The sequence below is a fragment of the Macrosteles quadrilineatus genome, unplaced genomic scaffold (assembly GCF_028750875.1).
Source record: "Macrosteles quadrilineatus isolate MER2022 unplaced genomic scaffold, UCM_ALF_1.0 Scaffold_93__1_contigs__length_393980, whole genome shotgun sequence".
In the NCBI taxonomy this organism is placed as follows: domain Eukaryota; kingdom Metazoa; phylum Arthropoda; class Insecta; order Hemiptera; family Cicadellidae; genus Macrosteles; species Macrosteles quadrilineatus.
In genome coordinates this window covers 43485-65188 of record NW_026542686.1, presented here as the reverse complement: position 1 = coordinate 65188, position 21704 = coordinate 43485, and the positions used below count along the sequence as shown (strand labels likewise).

The 21704-nt window shown below is 38.5% G+C and overlaps 2 protein-coding genes across 2 annotated transcripts; both read left to right on the top strand.

The window, feature by feature from the left end:
- Nucleotides 1-5998: 5998 nt before the first annotated feature.
- Nucleotides 5999-7003, top strand: LOC128982051 (uncharacterized). Its single transcript, XM_054401089.1, has one exon. It carries the CDS (start codon nt 5999-6001, stop codon nt 7001-7003), a length of 1005 nt encoding a protein of 334 aa, XP_054257064.1.
- Nucleotides 7004-7247: 244 nt separating this feature from the next.
- LOC128982050 (uncharacterized) lies at nt 7248-8222 on the top strand. The gene has a single exon (XM_054401088.1). It carries the CDS (start codon nt 7248-7250, stop codon nt 8220-8222), a length of 975 nt encoding a protein of 324 aa, XP_054257063.1.
- The last annotated feature ends 13482 nt before the right edge of the window (nt 8223-21704 follow it).

The following is a 21704-nucleotide window of genomic DNA, read 5'->3' as shown; positions in this document are numbered from 1 at the left end:
CATAGATGCATCATAGATGCATCAAAGGATGGATCATTGATGCATCATAGATGCATCATAGATGCATCAAAGATGGATCATTGATGCATCATAGATGAATCATAGATGCATCATAGATGCATCAAAGGATGGATCATTGATGCATCATAGATGAATCATAGATGCATCATAGATGCATCAAAGATGGATCATTGATGCATCATAGATGCATCAAAGATGGATCATTGATGCATCATAGATGAATCATAGATGCATTATAGATGCATCAAAGATGGATCATTGATGCATCATAGATGAATCATAGATGCGGATTATTGATGCATCATAGATGCATCAAAGATGGATCATTGATGCATCATAGATGCATCAAAGATGGATCATTGATGCATCATAGATGAATCATAGATGCATCATAGATGCATCAAAGATGGATCATTGATGCATCATAGATGCATCAAAGATGGATCATTGATGCATCATAGATGAATCATAGATGGATCATTGATGCATCATAGATGAATCATAGATGCATCATAGATGCATCAAAGATGGATCATTGATGCATCATAGATGCATCAAAGATGGGTCATTGATGCATTATAGATGAATCATAGATTCATCAAAGATGGATCATTGATGCATCATAGATGCATCAAAGATGGATCATTGATGCATCATAGATGCATTAAAGATGGATCATTGATGCATCATAGATGAATCATAGATGCATCATAGATGCATCAAAGGATGGATCATTGATGCATCATAGATGCATCAAAGATGGATCATTGATGCATCATAGATGAATCATAGATGCATCATAGATGCATCAAAGATGGATCATTGATGCATCATAGATGCATCAAAGATGGATCATTGATGCATCATAGATGAATCATAGGTTCATCATGGGTTCAATATGCACATCATTCATACAATACAGAGCCATTTAGTACAACAGGAACGTAGCTAATGCCTGTACAATATAAGTAACGGACTGATTGTATTAAGCTGCATCAGGGGATCAATATACAGTTCGTTCTTACAATACAGAGCCATTTAGTACAACAGGAACGTAGCTAATGCCTGTACAATATAAGTAACTGACTGATTGTATTAAGCTGCATCAGGGGATCAATATACACATCATTCATACAATACAGAGTCATTTAGTACAACAGGAACCTAGCTAATGTTTGTACAGTAAGTAACTAACTGATTGTAGCTGCATCAGGGGATCAAATAAATATATTATATTGAAATATATTTAATGTAGCTTTTGAACGGCACTACTATAGTAGTTAAAGAAATAGCACTTATATTGGGTAGGAGTTTTTAATACTTTTTATAGCTAAAAAAAGAATACAATTGGAATTCAAAGCTCGGTTGGAAATTCGCCAAAGGCTCCGCACTATGATTGTTGGATATTTTAGGTTTCATGATTTTTAAATCCAGTCCATATTTATATTCTTCCGTTTCAAACAAAACCGAGCCCAAGTAATTTTCCGCTATTCAGCCGCTCTTCGCGATAACGAAGGTATGCGGCCTTTGCCCTCAACACTGATATCTTTCCAAACGACGCAGTCCACTGTCGTCCGCCGCTGAACTATCACCATATTTACTATCGTATATCCGCATCATCTTTTCAACATCCCGCAATTTTTACCTTTTTTTCTTTAAATTAATCAGTCTGTACAGTGCTAATAGAAGTGACAATAGTTTTGTTTTTATCCCAAGAAGAAATTATTTTTTGTTTATTTAACGGACAATTGTAATAGTGCAAGTAGGTCAACGTGTACATGGACAGTCCTCGTCGACGCCGCCATTGCCCAGTGCTTCAAGTCAGGTGGGGTACCCCAAACCAAACATCTCTTCAGCTTCACTAAGGTCTGTGACAGCAATTCAACATTGTTTAGCACTTTAAAAATTAGCCTAATTAAGACTGATTAATTTCATTCTATGTACATATTTTTCTTATTATACCAAACATTTTTTGGGCCTCATCGAACCGGATTATTTTACCAGTTTCTGGTTAGAACATAATTTTATTTATTCCTACCACGAATACTTGTAATATCACTTCATTTTTTACGTATTCTAGCTGAATGGTATTTCATTTCGATTTCGTTTCTCATTGCGTGGAATAATTTTGCTCATTCCGCCATTTTGTATTTGTGCTCCTTTTCCTGTACGATTGTGAGTCCAAATTGACATTCCTGTTCCTGTTTCAAATAGACTATTCCAATATTCCTTCCTGGAATTTCCTGTCCGCTAACCGCTACGTCACTGCCACAGCCATCTACGACGTCGAGTCTACGGCTACAAATATCAAGACTTCACTACCGCATCGCTTGTCAGCCTGTCAGTTCACTTTAGCTGTCAGCTTGTCAGATTTTTGTTTACATTACTACATTTGAGTGATAGTCAGAATAACCTCAAATCTACTCAAGATTGACTTTGATTTCGAACTTATTGACTGATTCAAATAATTATCATTGCAGTTAATAAGTAAACAAATAATATAACTGATATTATTTTCAATGGTTTTAATGTGCACTGGATTAATATGAGAAATACCTATGTGAATATTTTGCTGATGATAGATTACGACAAGTAAGTTATACTGCACATATACTTGGAAATATTTCTTAAACTATTTAAGCCACAAAATAGTTTGGATTATTGGTATAAATAGTTAACCTATTTTGTTAAGAAAGCATCTCTTATTATTATGTATTTGATAGCACACCATTAAGTTGTACTACCTATGCAGTGTTGCTTTTGCCTGTGCTACCCATAGCCTAAGCATAGACTATAGGCCTAACTTGTGCATTTGAGAATTTGATTAAATTGAGGAAAGTCAAATTATATTTTATTGTCTTATCATTACTGCAGATTTGTTTTGTGCTGAATATTTCCTATGTTTAATTTTCTTTCAACATGAGGTTTTCTTCCTTCACCAAACAGAGTGAACTTATTCAAGCAAGGCTTGGGTCAATAAATAAACAAGTCAATGCATTGAAAGAAACTCAGGTTGTGACTACTTTAAGCGAGCAACAGATTGCTAAACTTAAACTCTTGTCTCAAAGTGCAATAACCAAGCACTCAGAATTTGAGAGAATAGTAAATAAACTTTTTCAAACTACTCCCACTCCTGAAGATATTCAAGATGATAAAATTACTTCACTGCAAGAAAAAATTTCTGATTATTTTGTTGAGATTCAGTCAAACTTTAGTTTGTTACTTCCACCAGTTAAACTTGAAGAGTCACGCCTAAATGACTCTACTTCCGAGGTAGGCCCTACTACTCCTACAGTTAATCTGACTGTGAAATTGCCGCAAATCAAACTGCCAACATTCTCTGGCAATCCTGAGCAATGGGTCTCATTTCATGGCCTGTTTGAAAGTACTGTACATAATAATAAAACAATTTCTAATGTTGAGAAATTCTCATATCTCATAAGCTGTCTTTCAGATGAACCTTTGAACTTAGTTAAGTCTATACCACTAAATAGTGCTAATTATGTAATTGCTTGGCAAACCCTGCTTAAGAGGTACCACAATACAAGGCTCTTGATTTCATTACATTCTACTAACATCTTGGACCTACCGCAGCTTACTAAGCCTAATGTTACACAACTTAGGAATTTTATTTCAATTTTTAATGGAAATCAGCAAGCTCTTAAAGCACTTGGCCATAACATAACTGATGACAACCTGATCTTAAGTACACATATTTTGAGAAAGCTTGATTCCGCTATGCGTTCAGATTTTGAACAAAAACGAGATGACTCAAAACAGGTTCCTTCTGTCACAGAAATAATAAACTTTCTGGAAAATGAGTGTTCTTACAGAGAGGCGGCTAACTTAGGCTCGACCTCACATGCTAATTCTTCCCTTCAGTTAAAAAACTATGGAAGTAGTAAGAACATGCCTTATCTAGGTAGGCAAACCGCTAGTCCCAAGCCAAGCAAAGTTGTAATGCTTTCTTCTAATGACAATGAACAAGCTCATACTTGTGCTTACTGCAATGGAGCATCGCATAACATTTTTCGCTGTGATGTTTTTGGTGCCTTATCACCACACGATAGGTTCAACTTCATTAAGAACAATAGCCTATGTGTTAATTGTTTAGGACGACATTTCTTAGGCTCATGTAAGTCATCCAGTTCGTGTCGAGTTTGTTTTAAGCGACACCATACGCTACTGCATTTTTACAAAACGGACCAGCCTATAATGAAAAAATCTGTTAAGCCCTCGAATAAGACTCAGGCCAATTCCACAACACAATTGAAGGCTCCTGTACCGCAAGGATTTGAATCAAATACACTCTCTGCTCATGTAGACACTGGTGCTGCCAGCCACAACTGTACTGTACTTCTTGCCACTGCATTGGTAAAAATTTCTACCTCGAATGGTCATAATATTATTGTCCGAGCTGTGCTTGATAGTGCATCACAAACGAGTATAATATCTGAACACTGTGCCAGTATGATTCACATTCAGCGTTCGTCTGTTGGCGTTCACGAGATAAAGGGCATTGCCTCAGCTCGAATAAAGCCTAAGGGACTTTCCTTTGTAAATATTTCTTCGCTTAACGGGAAAACACTTGCTACGGCACATCCTGTCCTCATACTTGATAGAATTACCAATGATATGCCTAGTGTCAAGATATCTTCTGAAATAAAGGCTCAAATCAAAGAATACGCACTTGCCGATCCCAACTTCGACACTCCTGGACATTTGCTCATCGGTGCGGATCTGTTTGCTCAAACTATTATTGGATCTGCCACCAGTCTTGGTGATCGTATGCCATACACTATAAACACTATTTTTGGATATGTTGTCCTTGGGAACGTGCCTACTTCACAAGACGGCCAAACCTTCAGTGGATTGACGACTTTACTTTCCATCAATGATCTTACACTTCATGAAACACTTCAGCGATTTTGGGCATTGGAAGAACCACCTGCTTGTTCTAAGCTATCCCCAGAGGAAATGGAATGTGAAGATCATTTTTTGAAAACTCACTCTCGTGACGAGACGGGAAGATATGTTTGTTGTTTACCGTTCAAAGAAAATCCAGTAAAACTAGGAAATTCTTCTACAGTTGCTTTACAAACTTCAAATCGCTTGAACGTAAGTTTCAATCGCAACCTGATTTCAAAGAAAAGTACATTGAATTTATGAATGACTACGAATCCTCTGGTTAAATGAAACCCTCAAACTTATTTGATCTAAATAACCAATATCATTGCTTCTTACCACACCACGGTGTCTTTAAGGATGGAAAGATACGTGTTGTATTTAATGCGTCCTCTCAAACTTCAACTGGTGTAACACTTAACAGTCTACAGCATCAAGGACCCAAGTTACATAATTAAATAACAGACATAATTCTACGTTTTCGTCAAAATAGGATCGCCTTTGCTTGTGATATCAAACAGATGTTCCGTATGATCTCTATTCATGAACAAGACCAACGTTTTCAACTCATCTATTGGAGAGAAGAAATGTCACAGCCGCTTCGAGTTTTTCAGTTGACAACCGTTACTTATGGTATGACTTCTTCGCCATTTTTGGCTAATCGAGTAATACAACAATTAATTCATGATGAAGGAAAGAATCATGAACTTGCTGCTCATGCACTTAAACGACAAATTTACGTAGACGATGCGCTACTAGGCAGCGATACTGTTGAAGAAGCTGCAAAATTACAGCAAGATGTAATAAACCTTTTACGAAAAGGAGGCTTTGAACTTCGCAAATGGGCGTCTAACAATAGCCAAATATTGGAAAATTTACCCCCTCAACACTGCTTATCAACTGACTCACCTTGTGTTAGTATTCTTGGACTGAAGTGGAATCCACACTCAGACACATTCTCATATGCAATTTCTGAAGCTCCATTGATTTTTACCAAAAGAGCAATTTTGTCTTCCATCGCTAAGATGGACAAGATGCTCCAACAACAAGACAACAACAAGATGTAACAGGCATGCTTACCCCTGTTATTTTTTGGGCTAAGGCTCTCATGCAGCATATATGGTCACTAGGCCTAGATTGGGATAATACTCTTCCTAGTGATATTATCGACAGATGGTCAACTTTTGTCAACGAACTTCCTGAGATTGAAAATTTGGAGATTGGCAGGTACATATCTCTGAGTGATGCGGTTAATATTCAGTTGCATGGATTTTCAGATGCAAGTGAACTCGGTTTTGCTGGATGTGTTTATCTACGAACTGAGAACCCGCAAGGCAGTATATATGTCAACTTATTAATAGCCAAGTCACGTGTGGCACCCCTGAAACGTATCACGATTCCTCGCCTTGAACTGTGCGGAGCACATATTTTAGCCAAACTGTTACACTACTGTGTTGATCAACTCTCAGATCGCTACAAGATAGATTCTGTTACCGCTTGGAGTGACTCCACTGTGGCTCTTTCATGGATTCACACCCCTTCTCATCGTTTGAAGTTATATGTTGCAAATCGTGTTGCACAGATTCAAGAATTGACCCCTTCCTGCATATGGAAACACATTTCTACTCTTGAAAACCCCGCTGATGTTGCCTCTAGAGGATTAACCCCATCTCTTCTTATTCATAACAAGCTCTGGTGGTCTGGACCCACATGGCTTAAGAGTTCATCTGATTCATGGCCTCAACCATCGAGTCATCTTCCCGAAGAGGAACTCCCAGAAATTAAAACCACAACACTAAATCTTCTTACGATAGCTGAAGATCAAGATCTGAAGTTTATCAATAAATTCTCTTCATGGACTAAACTACTTCATGTCATGGGCTACGTTTTACGTTTTATTTCCTGCTTGAAAACTAAGCAAAGGATTACTCATTCTCTCACACTTGAAGAGTTAGAAGTATCGAACAAACGGATTTGTTGGCTTGTTCAAAGAGAGAGTTTCTCTGAGGATATTAATTCCCTGTCAAAGAAGAATGTGTGTTCTTCTCGCATTCAACGCCTTTCACCGTTTGCTTGATGATGAAGGTTTGTTAAGAGTTGGAGGACGACTGAAACATTCTGAGTTGCCGTACAGCGCCAAGCATCAAATTATCTTACCAAAGGATCATTTTGTTGTAAATTTGATAATTGATTATCATCATCGCATCTTTCTTCACTGTGGACCAACACAACTCCAAGCTGTTCTTCGTGAGAAATATTGGATACTTTCTGCTCGTAGTATCATACGCTCCAGGATTTTTAAACGCCTGAGATGTTTCAGAATGAAACCTAAGCCAAACACACCATTGATGGGAGACTTACCTTCCCCAAGAGTGGTAGCAACCCGACCTTTTAATGTTACTGGAGTCGACTATGCCGGACCATTTACAGTGAAATTGTATGTCCTAAAAAGGCTTCAGCCTATTAAAGTTTATCTTTGTCTATTTGTCTGCTTTGCAACGAAAGCCGTACACTTAGAAGTTGTGTCGGATTTGTCCTCAAAAGCTTATATAGCAGCTCTTACACGTTTTATTTCCAGACGTGGTTCAGTGAAGGAAATTCATAGTGATTGTGGAACCAACTTTGTCGGAGCAGCTGCTGCACTTCACAAATGTTTTAACAACCTCCTTTGCAATCCAGTAACTCACCGTTTTGCTGAAGAAAACAACATTTCTTTCAAATTTCTGCCTCCACACGCGCCTCATCAAGGTGGCTTGTGGGAACGAGCTGTTAGGAGTTTTAAGCATCACCTTCATAGAGTAATCGGTGGCCAAATCCTGACTTATGAAGAATTCATAACTCTCGTGTCACGTGTCGAAGCAATATTAAATTCAAGACCGCTTACCCCTCTCTCTGGAGATCCGAATGACTTAGAGTCTCTAACCCCAGGACACTTTTTAACTGGTGGACCTCTGAAATCCATGGTTGAACCTCAATATGATGAAACTTCTTGTAACCGCTTGAGGAGATGGCAATTAGTTCAGGCATTCTCTCAACACATCTGGACTCGATGGTCCCAAGAGTATCTGCATACTCTACAGCATCACTCTAAGTGGACGAGTAAAACAGAGAACCTCAAGATTGGTGACCTTGTTGTTATTCATGAGCCTAACACTCCTCCCCTACAATGGAAACTTGCAAGAATCACCGCAGTATCTCCAGGAGCAGACGGAATTGTACGAGTGGTCCATCTACGCACCGCTACAGGGAACTTCAGTCGGCCAACCGTCAAAGTTTCCCTTCTTCCTACCAATTAATTCCTAAGCATTCCCTTTCACCCCCTTTCAATTTATTTTCATTTGTCTTTTCCCATTTTTCAGTTTTTTCATTGAACCAGGTTGGTTCAAGGGGGGCGATATGTTGGATATTTTAGGTTTCATGATTTTTAAATCGAGTCCATATTTATATTCTTCCGTTTCAAACAAAACCTAGCCCAAGTAATTTTCCGCTATTCAGCCGCTAACGAAGGTATGCAGCCTTTGCCCTCAACACTGATATCTTTCCAAACGACGCAGTCCACTGTCGTCCGCCGCTGAACTATCACCATATTTACTATCGTATATCCGCATCATCTTTTCAACATCCCGCAATTTTTACCTTTTTTTTCTTTAAATTAATCAGTCTGTACAGTGCTAATAGAAGTGACAATAGTTTTGTTTTTATCCCAAGAAGAAATTATTTTTTGTTTATTTAACGGACAATTGTAATAGTGCAAGTAGGTCAACGTGTACATGGACAGTCCTCGTCGACGCCGCCATTGCCCAGTGCTTCAAGTCAGGTGGGGTACCCCAAACCAAACATCTCTTCAGCTTCACTAAGGTCTGTGACAGCAATTCAACATTGTTTAGCACTTTAAAAATTAGCCTAATTAAGACTGATTAATTTCATTCTATGTACATATTTTTCTTATTATACCAAACAATGATTGTCATGCAAATCACCTGTTTAAGAGTTTTGCTGGTATTGCTAACATAAGAGACACGGCGTCGATTGCACAATAAATTCCGTTTGCAACGATTATATAATTGTTTTAAGATAACCCTCCGGAAATTGCCAGATTTTTAGAATTGATTAAACGCTATTTTACCAAAAATTACAAAATAGTTAATCAGCTCTTCGTTTTGAAGTGCACTTTTGATGACGGTAATTTATGTTAATTGTGTAAGTATCTTTTGCGGATATTTTTCATCACGAATAGTAAAAACCCAAATTTTTGGAGGAAGATCTTTGCAAAGATTACGTAAATAACATAATTTAGCCGGTTTGAAATAATGGATATTAATTAATTGTAAAGCTGACCAGTACAAAAATATTTATTATAAAGTGTTAAGCAATATTTCAAATAAGAGGAACTATAAAACTCGGGTGTAAAGTATTAACAATTCAATGTAACAAAACATAATCACGTAGTAGGCTAGTATGCAAAAATAACCTGAATTGTTTTGTGGTTTTTGCTATTTTTAAGGTAAATTAACTTAAATATAAAAGCTAACATTGTTTGAAATTAACAGTAATACAATAGAACAACTATAACACATAATAATTGTTCAGAAATCAAGAATATCTTTTTACAAAATGCAGGGTTACATAACTGGAAAACGTCAGTACAACTACAACTAAAATATTGTTGTTGTTTGTTGTGTTGTAAATATTGTCGGAACAAATGTATCTATCTGAAAACAAACTGAAAATTGAAGCTAATAGAATATGTTGTACATTTTCCACTCACGTGCTCAAAACACCGCACGTGGAAAACGGTAGATTCTGGGGGAAAACTGACTTGAGACTTGGGGCGGGGACAATAGCAATCCCTCAATCAATTTGGTCCTCTCAACGGCAACTGTTGACTTAAGCTAAGGGACTGAGCATTTCATACATTACCTCCCCCAAAAAGCGCCCCTAACCGCTCCCCACAGGAGTATAGGGAGTCCCTCGGCACTAGATTTACAAGTCAAATCGTCAACTCGCAAAGAAACCGCAGGTGACGTTTAAATCGCTTCGTAACGTTTCGAGAGTTATTTCGAATCGTACCTTTCAGTATGTAAATGGCATTGTAGGAATTCAAGAAATTGTCGGAAGGGAGCGTATTTAAAAAGGAGACGACGAGGTGGTTTAAATCTTTGCAAAAGCATTGACAACAAAGTTTTACCGTCGGAATTAATTTGCCATAAAGCAGGATTCACATAAAAATCCAATCAAAATCAAAATCAAAATGTCCGCAATAAACCTTTGAACAACATTAACTCACCATCACCAACAATGAACTTCAAACAAAGAAAAATCCAATATTGCTATCTACCAAATATTTTATTATTAACATTTCCATTACTAAGATCAGAGGATTATTAAGTTGAGAAGTTACAAAAATGTGATGACAAAAAGCAAAAGTAACTAACAAGTATGAAATATAATTATAGCTGTAAAAATGTTTTTTGTATACTGTTTTTGCTTGATAGAACGGGAATATTTTTGTATATAAGCGCGTGGAAAATAAAAAAAACATAGTTTAAACTATGACAAATGTGACGTTTTTTAACAATATTTTTCATTGAAAGAAAACCATAAAAAAATTACAACTTGATAAGAAAATGTCCAAAACAAAGTGTCTTATCAATATTTAATAGTAACAGTTTTATGTTACTACAGTTTTATAAAACTTTGAGTGAATATGACATAAACATGACCCAAAGAGTAAATCACGAAATTTATTTCTTATTTTTATATCTTATTGTAACCTATGTATGTGAATTGGCAGTATAATTTTAAAACAACAGCAAAGTTACCAACGGTTTTTGGAAGGTTTGGGTTTGGGGGTTGTAAGGGTTTTTGCCTCCACATATCACCTGACCACAGGTGTTCGGGTAACCAAGCTGTTAGGCTAATTGCTTGAATGATGTAAAAACACCCTTCCTGCAGCTGATTAAATAGCCTCTCATCGTGTAGACGTCTGAGAAAGTAATTTGTGGTTGGGTTGACAACCTAAAAGCATTCATTAATTAATTTTGGTTACAGGAATTGATGGAAGTTGTTGATACGTTTTTTAAATGAATATTGATTAGGTTTTCAGGTTGAGAGATCTTCATTTATTAGTCTTTACAGGATCTTTGAAACATGTGGTCATTGATGAAAAAAATGTATTACATTTTCTACAATATATTTAAGAAGGTACAGAAGCTAAACAATCATTTCTTAAAATTGAAAATATTCAATGTTCAACCCAAAACAATCAGAAACAATAATAGCAAAATGGCTGAAAGACCATCAAAGAGTAGTAGATATGGTCGAAGGTTCTCTTCAATACACATATGAATAAAAAAATGTTACTAGGTTAATATTTCTAAGAACAGTAGAACAATTTACATCTAAGTTTGGATCAAAGTCTAATAATTTAAATGAATGTAAACTACGTCATGATGGTCCCTTGGTTAAAATGTAAGAAAAACTTACTTTTAGTAAGTTATCTAATAAACTATTTTTTTGTTCTGTAGAGAGTGTCTTGCAAGTTTAACTACGAACCAAAAAGATAAAAAATGATGATCAAATGTTTATAAGTTACCACCAACTCATGTCCCAAGTGAGCTAGCAGCTCTATTGGCATCGTTAGACGAGTAGACGATCTTTAGCAGCACAATACCAGCTTCAATTCGCTGCTTTTGATTGACAATTGTAACTTCCGCAGGGAGTTCAACAATGCCTATCGCCGGCGGCAACTTGAGTAGGTACTCCACACAATAAGACCAATACCAATACACCCGCGGGATACCACGCCCTTATTTTCTACGTTTACAAACCAATGCAGGCCTTTAGGAGAGTACAAGAGTAGGAAAAGCAGCTCTTGCGGCCACCAATCAGAGAGCAGCATTTCATCCCCACCCTTCCCCCTAGGCCATGCCCCCTTTTGTCCCACGTGGTCGCCCTCTGGTGTCCCACGTGGTCTAATCTCACTTTTGTTTTCGCGCCAAACATCTAACCTCACTTTACGTATTGCATACGTAGGTTCCCGCCAAACGAAAAAAACTTCACCTTCCCGCCAAGAAACATAACCTCACTTTCGTGCTAAACGAAAAAACTTCTCCTTCCCGCCAAGTAACATAACCTCACATTTATTTTCGCGCCAGACGAAAAAATCACCTTCCTGCCAAGTAATATAACCTCACTTTCGCGCCAAACGAAAAAATCACCTTCCCGCCAAGTGACTTTCGCGCTAAACGAAAAAAACCTTACTTCTTCTCCGCCGATTCCCGCCAAACAACGTATTGCGTAGGTTCCCGCCAAGTTACATAACCTCACTTTTATTTTCCCGCCAAACAAAAAAAACCTCACCTTCTCGCCAAACGAAAAAAACTTCATGTCCCTAGCAAATAGTATATAGAAAACTTGTTGTGCACCCTTTAGGACAGGGTTTGGGACTGTCCGAGTGTCTGAAGGACACCCCCAGGTTCAGGTATTATATCGTATTGTACTTGTATCCAGAGGAACTGGCTTAGTATTATACCATATAATACCCCCCTCCCTTATTTTGAGGGTGCACTTGGAATTGAAAACGCAGTTATAATGTTACAAATATTTATTCTACAAGCAAGACACATTACTAATTTATAAAGAATTGAGTGAAGTGTTAAAAACTACTGAGCACTACTACTACTGAACAACATGCTAAAAACTAATGTTTATAAATAAGCACATTTGGGGAATTCCCCACCATCCCCGTACATTTAACACTATACAATTTAGAGTTTGTGAAACATTCTAGATCTTCGTCTGTGAGGAGGCTGGTGAACCTCGAGGGTAAAAATGTCACCCTCTCCTCGCCGGCAGATGTGGTGACGTGTAGTACGATCACCATGGTTCCGAATCTCGTGTTGATTCGTCTAGCAGATTGAATTTTCGCCGGCTCGGTCAGATCTTTGATGGGGACTTTCAAAGGGGAAGAGAGCACCTCGCAAGACGACAGCTTTGTAGAAAGATCCATCTAAAACCATATAATATTGTCGTAATAATATTGTATGGATAGTCGAGTGGTTATAGTGTTTGCTTTTAAATCTGGAGGTTGCTGGTTTGATCCCCGGTTGATCCCTAAAAACTATGGGAACTATGATAGTAAAGAGGACCTATGCTGTTATTTTTACACTACAAGCTCAATTAGTAAACTACAGCAGCGATATTTACCTTGAGAGAGTTGTGGAGTTGGTAGGATGTGGAGAGTGGCTACCCTCGGCAGATGCCTCTGGTTTTATACCGGGGTAGTGGGGAGCGCCCTAGGGCGGGGCTTAGAAATATAATTCTTTCCTGCCGAGGACGGCCTTTCTACAGAATGGACACCTAACAATACGATTAGCACAATTTTTACAAAGAGTGTGCCAGCAAGTCATTAATACTATAGTCGGTAGATTTTCAAAACAAATACGACAACTGATTGTTCCTGCAGAGGGCAATTCTTCATTAGAACTGGTATCGCTATCGATATCTCTAGTTCTGTTTATTCGCTCTCCAGTGGAAACTAGTATTGCTTCCAACGAGTCTCGGATGTCTTCCCAAATTGCGGGTGCTATACGGATCATTTCTGGGACATTTGTATCCTCCATAAAGTGGTTAGTTAGCCATAGTGTGTCCTGCAATTCCACTCTGACAGTCTGAACTACTGTCAAGATATCAATTAGTTCGTAACCTTCCGGTCGGCTACCACTCCATCTTTGTAAAAAATCGGCCAGCCTAAACTCTCGAATTTGTTGACGATCGGCTTCAACTTGGCACGATACACACCGAGCAGCAGACCGTCGCATCTGGAAACATAGGTAAGTGTTTATTGTATGCCTAAATGTATACTTATATGTATTTTCCCCAATCCCGATCTCCTTACCCTAGTTCTTCCTGTTGAGGTTGATGGTTCAGGGTGAGCTCGCATCCATTGCGGAAGGACTCTTGGCACCCCTAAAGATGTTGATGGTTGGGGTTCTTGAGATCTTTGTACAGGGGTCAATGTAGTGTAGACTGGTGGAGGCTGGTCCAAGCTCACGCGTGAATTATTAGCCGCATCCTCGGCTTCCACAAGAGCTCTGTCAATCGGAGATGTACGGTCTTCAGCCATCTAAATAAAAATATGGATATGTTGTAAATGCAGCTTAAATGGTGGATAAAAGTTTAACAAAAATCATACAAATAAACCCACCGCTTGGATAACGGATGTAGCTCGCTCGTCACTTAAAAATGTTGTACTTGTTAAAATATAATTTCTGTCTCTTGTCCTAGGAGGGGTTTCTTCCTGAAAAGAAACTCAAATCAGTTTACATTTTAATGTGTGTTTTGTTTAGTACTTTATGTTACTAGTACTTACTCTTGGACGTTTTTCTGGAGCAGCGTCAGAAGAGGACACTAGCATCAGTAGGAAAACACACACGTTGACAGGAGCCATGGCTTTGAGAAGCTTGCACGTGTTTTGTGCTTAAATAGGCACCCTTGTTCTAAATATAAAATCACAAGGGGAGATCCCCCCTTTAGGTACTTTTGACAGGAGGGAGAGAACCCTCTAGGTACTTCCGCCGCGTAGACTATGGAGTACGGACAGTGTTTAGTGAAATTCTGGTACTATCCGATATTCAATAGATTCATTTGCTGCAGAGTGTGTAATTCATTTTTGATTGATGGTGCTGATGAAGAATGTGGTTGGTTTGTTACAAATATCTGTGATTTGGACTTTGACAAACTCAAATGTTTTGTTTGTGGAGAGATTCTACCCGTTCTTTGGAGTTTAGACAAGTGACCCAGTTTCCACACCATGGTAAGCTGTTAGGCTAGGCCGTAGGGTCCCAGCGCGTTCTTTTTGTTAACCCAGAGCTTCACCAAGAGTCCTAACCTCTGGGGTAGGCTGCCCCAACCATCGCAGCCTACGGTGATGACCACTCCATAACAGATTTGCCACCTCCCATTTTTTGGTCCTTTGACAAATGTAAAGGGTTATTTACTCGGTGAAGCCTTTCAATTAACCCTTTTTGTCACTGACAAAGGATATTTTACTTTTATATGTTTTTTGTCTCTGTCAACCCGTTCATTTTGAAAGTCATCAGGCTATTTACTAGGCGAACCGTTCATTTTAGCCTACGTCATTTCATTTACTAAGAATGACAGAGATTTAAAAGTTTTTGTTATTTTTTTGTCAGATTATAGTCCGAGGTGAGAGGGAAATTAGGTGACATGGAGGATAACGCAATGTTTTACGATTTTTAGGTCAACCTCCGTACCAGCCCCTGGACTTATGGGTTTTAAGCCTGCCTGTTGGGCGAGTACACATACTCACACACACTCACACATAGGGAGGATAACGCAATGTTTTACGATTTTTAGGCCAACCTCCGTACCAGCCCCTGGACTTATGGATTTTAAGCCTGCCTGTTGGGCGAGTACACACACACACACACACACACACACACAAGGAAACACCTCGAACTATAATCCGTTTTTTAATAAGGAACATCTCTATCCATGTACATTAAATGATTATCTACAAAATTACTACTTACATCTTGATATAAAACTACATTGTCCCAATCTACTTTACTTGCAAAGTCGTGGATAAAAGATTCCGACAACTTTTGATATTTACATACAATACTCCAGCACCCGTCAAAGTTTACAGCCATTTCCCGAAGAAAGTATTCGGGGAATTTCTGGCGCTTTAAAATTGGAGCCCAGTTCACTCTGTGAAAGTATATTCTGAGCATTTCAATGGAAAAATCATAATAGGACGATAAAATTTCCCAATCTAAAAATCTACTAAATTTCATGACAAATTTGTCTGTTAGAACCCCGTGGGGCTCTTTGCTCTCCTGAGACAACAGTGACCAGGCGTTCTCCATCTCCAAGCTCATACTGACCGGTTTTATGGAGTGAAAGGTTTAAATAGTACTGTAGAGTGTAGGCTGCGCTGAAAGCGCACCTTTTATGGTCACCGGTGACACAGCTTATTCCCGGTAGGCAGAAATTGTAAATGGACGGGCCAGAAATTTCCCGTGCGTTGGGATGAAACCCTCGCAAAAACTCTGCCTTTTCTCTGCCTTTTGTGTAAATAATTTTAAAAGGAATGCAAAGTGCTGTAATTAAACCTTCATTGTACGGTACAGACCCTTCATTCCAACGGATACCGTGATGCCGAGTTAACCAGCGAGCGGTTCTTTGCATTTTTTCATTTAAATTTGTAATACTATAAGGTGGTTTGAAAATAATTTGGCAGTTTAAAGAGCCACCGACAACGGCCAACTCTTTAATTATAAATTTGTTATCGTTATCTATGAAGGCTTGAAACTCAACTACTGCAAACGCCATTTGGCCACCTTTTGTACAGTGATATCTCGTTAAACAAACGTTCGGCTATTAAAGTAGGTAACTGATCTGTACACTCGTTCACACCGGAAAGGACTTGATTGATACACTCTTTGATTAAATCGTCCCGGTAAAAAAGCTCCCTAAGTGAAATGTAAATTAGAGGGAGGTTATTAACAAACATGCACCATTCATTCTGGTTGAGAGTTATAGAGTGCTCGCCGTCAGAGACGTAAGCATACTGATGACCAAAGACCATGTTAACCCTAATATCCTCCCCCGTATCTACTTTGAACGAGTATTGGTTCTTACCCTCGAGTGCTAGGGTGACGTCATTAAAGTGAGCTGCAAGCTGACAAAATGCATCGTACGACCAATAAACACAACCTTTTCTACCTTTAAATAATACTCCGAGCCCTCTATTTAGAAAAATCCCCGTCACGACACATTTTGTTAGGTCATTATCCAAATGATAGTCTGATTTCAAGAAAACCCCAGTTAGTAAATTTATAGGTTCCTTGCTCTTGGGAATGAGCATCGGCTCTATACTCACATCCGCTCCCTGCGACGTCATCGCTCATACTAAATTTTCTTTAAACGGTTACCTTATTAACAGTACCTGTCAGTAATGAATATGTCATGTGAGTATCGTGTAAAAGTAAACAGTACGCGGACGTATTTGCTGTAAAGGCTGTACCCGACTCAAACTCTACTCGCACATCAATAGGGCCCGATTTTATGGAATCATTTTGCTTTGAACAGTCAATAACGTACAGGGGTGCTTTATCTTTGTATTTTTCTTTGTCCACTGCTGGATAGCTTTGTTTCCCGTAGTACGAAGAATGGAAACGGAAAAACATTTCATAGAAGATGGACCAATCACCGTGAATGTTATCATATGGATAGTACTGCGAATTTAAATAAACTTTAATATTTTTTAGATCGCAAGCATCAAAGCATGACATGTCCTTTTTTATGTCATTCTTGCGACTAGTCTGAAATCCTATGATTACGTAACGGGGTTTTTCAAGCTGACTGGAGGTCTTTACAGTCCACGATTGTAAAGTGGTCTGTGGTACTGATGGATACTCGTGCAGTTCCCACGATCTAAACGGTAAATGCACTTTTGTATCTTTTTCAATCATCTTTAGTAGTTTCAAACGGTAAGGATCAGATACGGTAACGTGTGACACCCTCCAGTATACCCCTGTAATTTCCAAAACTACTTCAGCAGCATTTGTACTGTGCACTGCGTTTAAATCGGTAGATGACCGCAAAAGGATCAATTCTTGTCTGACATTAGCAATTACACGCTTATAGTCCTCGGCAAAACCCAGCAACATGTGCAAAGGAACACTGAACGAAAACTCTGTAATTTTCTCCGTTTTCCCAGAACCTAACCAACAAGCGTTTTTTTAAACTTTCTAGTTCACCCTGTTGAACCGATAACAGGTTTTTAATGGTGGTTGTTATACCTACATTTTTTATTCGATCGACCTCGACACCCCCGATTTCATATCTAATATCGTCAAAAAGAAACGCCACAGCATTATTGACAAGATGAACTTCTGCAGCAGTTCCATCCTGTTTCTTTCCGCTAACTCTGCCCACGATATGGAGGGTACTGTCAAACGGTGCAGTTATTATGTCCTGTTGACTGATTGGTATACGTATTTCATCGTTATTCTTAAAGGTCGATGAAGCGTACGGTTTATGAGTGTGAAACTCAATACCTGTGATTACATCACTGTACTCTGCTTTATTTTCTATGTCCAGCATTTTGAACTTTAAATCCTAATGAGCGCAAAAACTTTGTATTGGTTGATGTTAATCGTACAGTGTCTTGACGCTTACTGATGGGTAAAGATTTTGTAACCTCCCTAAATACCAAACCCATTTTTCCTCCTTATATGCAGTCTGATGGATATATTTTCGTTTCTCAAGTTGATTCTCTCACCGTTTTGATCTTTGAGAGTGATTGTAACGTTGTTTATCCTCTTGACGTTCACAGGCAAATAAATGATTGTGTTGGGTACCTCCACTATTTTATAGCCCGGACCCACGTTTGGGTAGAACTCGTGTATAACATGGCCCTCAGCTCCATTGTCATACGAACCTCGAACTATATTACACTCTACGCGTATTACGTTAACATTAATGATGCTTACTGTTCTGTCGGAAACGTGTTTTTCACCTGCTTTCAAAATTTTACTATCAAAACCCAGTAGAGGAGCAAGCGTGTTACTTTGTGTAAAATCAATAGCTTGGCTACACTTTATTTCCGATTTTAGCGTATTGTTATTTGCTTTCAATTCCAATTCCACATCCTTCCCTACTTTTTCTTTTAGAGCAGTTTCTAAATCTTCAATCTCATATGCACCTTCAGCTATCTCAATCATCCTACCATCACCGTAATAAAATTTGTTATTTTTACCCGCTTCAATATTTGGGATAGAGTGAAACGTCATCAAGTCTATAAGACCAATCTCCCATTCTCCTTCACTAACGTCAACAGGTGGGAAGTAATCTTTTGAAACATATGAACCTCTTCCACTCAAGCTAAACATTGTCGAGAAACTGTAGGCACAAGTGTCCGCATACAACTGAATTGAAATTTTGCTTCCGCTCGTAGTTATAGTAAATGTCGCAGTTACCAAAATACTGTAAAAGTTCACGTGGGGGCTTGAGATTACCAAAACTATCGAAATAGTACACGATATCTTTTACCTTTTTATAACACACCCAGTGAGTACCGTTGCCGAAACTAGAATCCAAGTTTACAATAGCCGATCCATTTTCTTTTGGTGCGCTAGGTAGAGTGTCTCTCATATAAACTCCTCTAAAGTGTGGTATACGTAGTTCTTTTGCATAGTGTAATAAATCATAATTTGTCAAAGGCCTTATTGGGATCGAGCTTTTTTTTTACCAACTCTTTTCTTTGTCTTTTTCTTACCATCTCCTTGTTTTGGGTAAGGCCTTAGGTACAAACCTTTACCCTTTGGGTACGGTCTAAGGTACAACCCGTTTCCTTTGGTAGGAGATTTACGCTTAACTGGGCTTTTCTTCTTCTTTTTACCACCCCCTAACTTTGTTTTAGTCTTCATAGCTGTAGTAACAGCCCAAGCAGATGCTTTTTCAGCCAAAGATGCGTCTGAGGATTTAAATCGTCGCCACGCGCGTTCGGCCAACTCAGCGTCAGCCTGCCGTCTGTTCTCGGAATCTTTGTATTGCGAGTACGCAATTTCGTGCTGTTTGCAAGCTTCGTCTAATCCGTTGATTCCTTTGTCACCTCTAGCTAATCTTTTGGCTAATTTTGTACCTGGCCCACAGTAATTATAACCAGGTAAGTGAGCTTCAAATGGTAACAAATCTACAGCTTTGTTTACAACGGAGGATATAATACCTCTTCCTGTGACTGCTCGTTTGCGTCTAACCGATGTTTTCCACTAGCGGCTAGTCCCTGCCCACCAAATCTGTTCGGGAGCTAAACTTCTACCACTCGACGTTCTGTACCCACGAGCCTCTCAGCTTCTACATGCACAGAAGGTCTTGAAACAGTTCCTGGGGTAACAGCTATTTGTGTAATAAGCTACACTGTATATCTTTATTGGACCTGTTTAGATAGTTGTTTCTTTCAACAGTTGCAGTTGCGAACTGTGCATTATGATTTTGTAAAGGTAAAGGTGTTTCTGTTTATTCTTAACGGTTTGTTTTTTTTTGACTTGAGCTGCTTGAAAAGGTGTTTTATGATTATGACAATTAAAGTGTTGTGAGTGTGCTGAAGCTGACTTGTTATTAGGTAGGCGTGACAATTAAATGTTTTGCGTGAATGAATTATTTATAAAGTTTTAAATGTTCACTTAACCTATATTTTTCGGATTCCTCAAGAAAGAGTGATTGTTAATAGGTTAGGTTGAGTTGTGTTTGTGTGTGAATTTGTTAGATTGCAGTTTTGGTAGTGGTAGGTCTAGGTTAATTTTAAGTTAGTTGGGCCTTTCAGTTGACTTTAGATCTTAGAAGTTATTGCCTTTGAAAAAGTTAAATTAATAACTTATCTATTTATAAGAGTTGCCCTAAGTTTACCTTAACTTAGACCCACCACTGCCAACACCAAAACTGCAATCTAACAAATTCACACACAAACCCAACCTAACCTCTCTTCTTGAGGAATCCGAAAAATACAGTTTAAGTGAACATTTAAAACTTCATAAATAATTCATGCACGCAAAATATTTAATTGTCAATACCTAATAACAAATCAGCTTCAGCACACTCACAACACTTTAATTTTCATAATCATAAAACACACTTTCAAGCAGCTCAAGTCAATAGTAAACAAACAGTAAAAGAATACCTTTGCCTTTACCTTTACAAAATCATAATGCACAGTTCGCAACTGTAACTGCTGAAAGAAACAACTATCTAAACAGGTCCAATAAAGATATACGGTGAAGCTATTATACAAAGGTGCTAGTGGGTACAGAACGTCGAGTGGTAGAAGTTTCGCTCCCGAACAGATTTGGTGGACAGGGACTAGCCGCTAGTGATGTTTTCCTCTTCCCTGCCATTTTATAACTGATGACTGATACGAACTACAATGTTTTAAATAGATCGTCCCATGTAGACTGTTCCCGGACAACCTGTGTATTCCAATCTTCAAAACTAGGGTAACTAGCCCTCCCCCTGTTTATCTGTTTGTACAGTGTATAGGCTAGATCTGCCACCACTTCCTTGACGTATTCTTTATTTACAGCATCGTTTAACCACCGTGGTTTACCTACGTTTGTCAGCCGTTTACTTTTAACGTCCCAATGTTTATCTTTATCGGGTAAAATTTAATTATTTTGTAGATATTGCAAGGTAACCGCATCGTGAATGTGGGAAGGATCGGAGACCTGTCCTAACCGTTTATTCTTGAAATTCCATGCTAGCCCGCCTTGTAAAGGTGTATGATTGTCCAAGTATTGTTTATTTACGGCATCTCCCCCTTTACTGGGGGGTGCTACATTCTGAATAACTGTATTTTTAACATCAAAAGCTCCATTTTTATTTTTTTGCAACGTGTTTTTATTGAAATACTCGAGATTTACAGCGTCTTTGTTGGCAACTGGGGAGGCAACATTCTGTATGACCAACTGTTTTGCATCAAAAGACCCCGCACCTCGTGTTATAGTGTTTTCCTTGAGAAATGATAGGTTAACGGCATCTCCATCCGCCTTTGGTGGAGCAACATCTTGCAGCCGGTAATGATGTATCGAGTATGCAGTGGCGTCAGAGAACTTTAGCGGGGTATGAAGATCCATATATTGTTTTGTTACCGCATCTTTAACATCAACTGGATCAGCTATGTTACATACACGTGTGTTTTGAGCATCAAAATGACCACTTTGCAGTGTCATACAGTTTAAAAGTGAATTCGCATG

What these genes read in the sequence shown, in the direction of transcription:
- LOC128982051 (XM_054401089.1), top strand. Translation starts at nt 5,999, where the DNA reads ATGCTTACCCCTGTTATTTTTTGGGCTAAGGCTCTCATGCAGCATATA.
- LOC128982050 (XM_054401088.1), top strand. Translation starts at nt 7,248, where the DNA reads ATGAAACCTAAGCCAAACACACCATTGATGGGAGACTTACCTTCCCCA.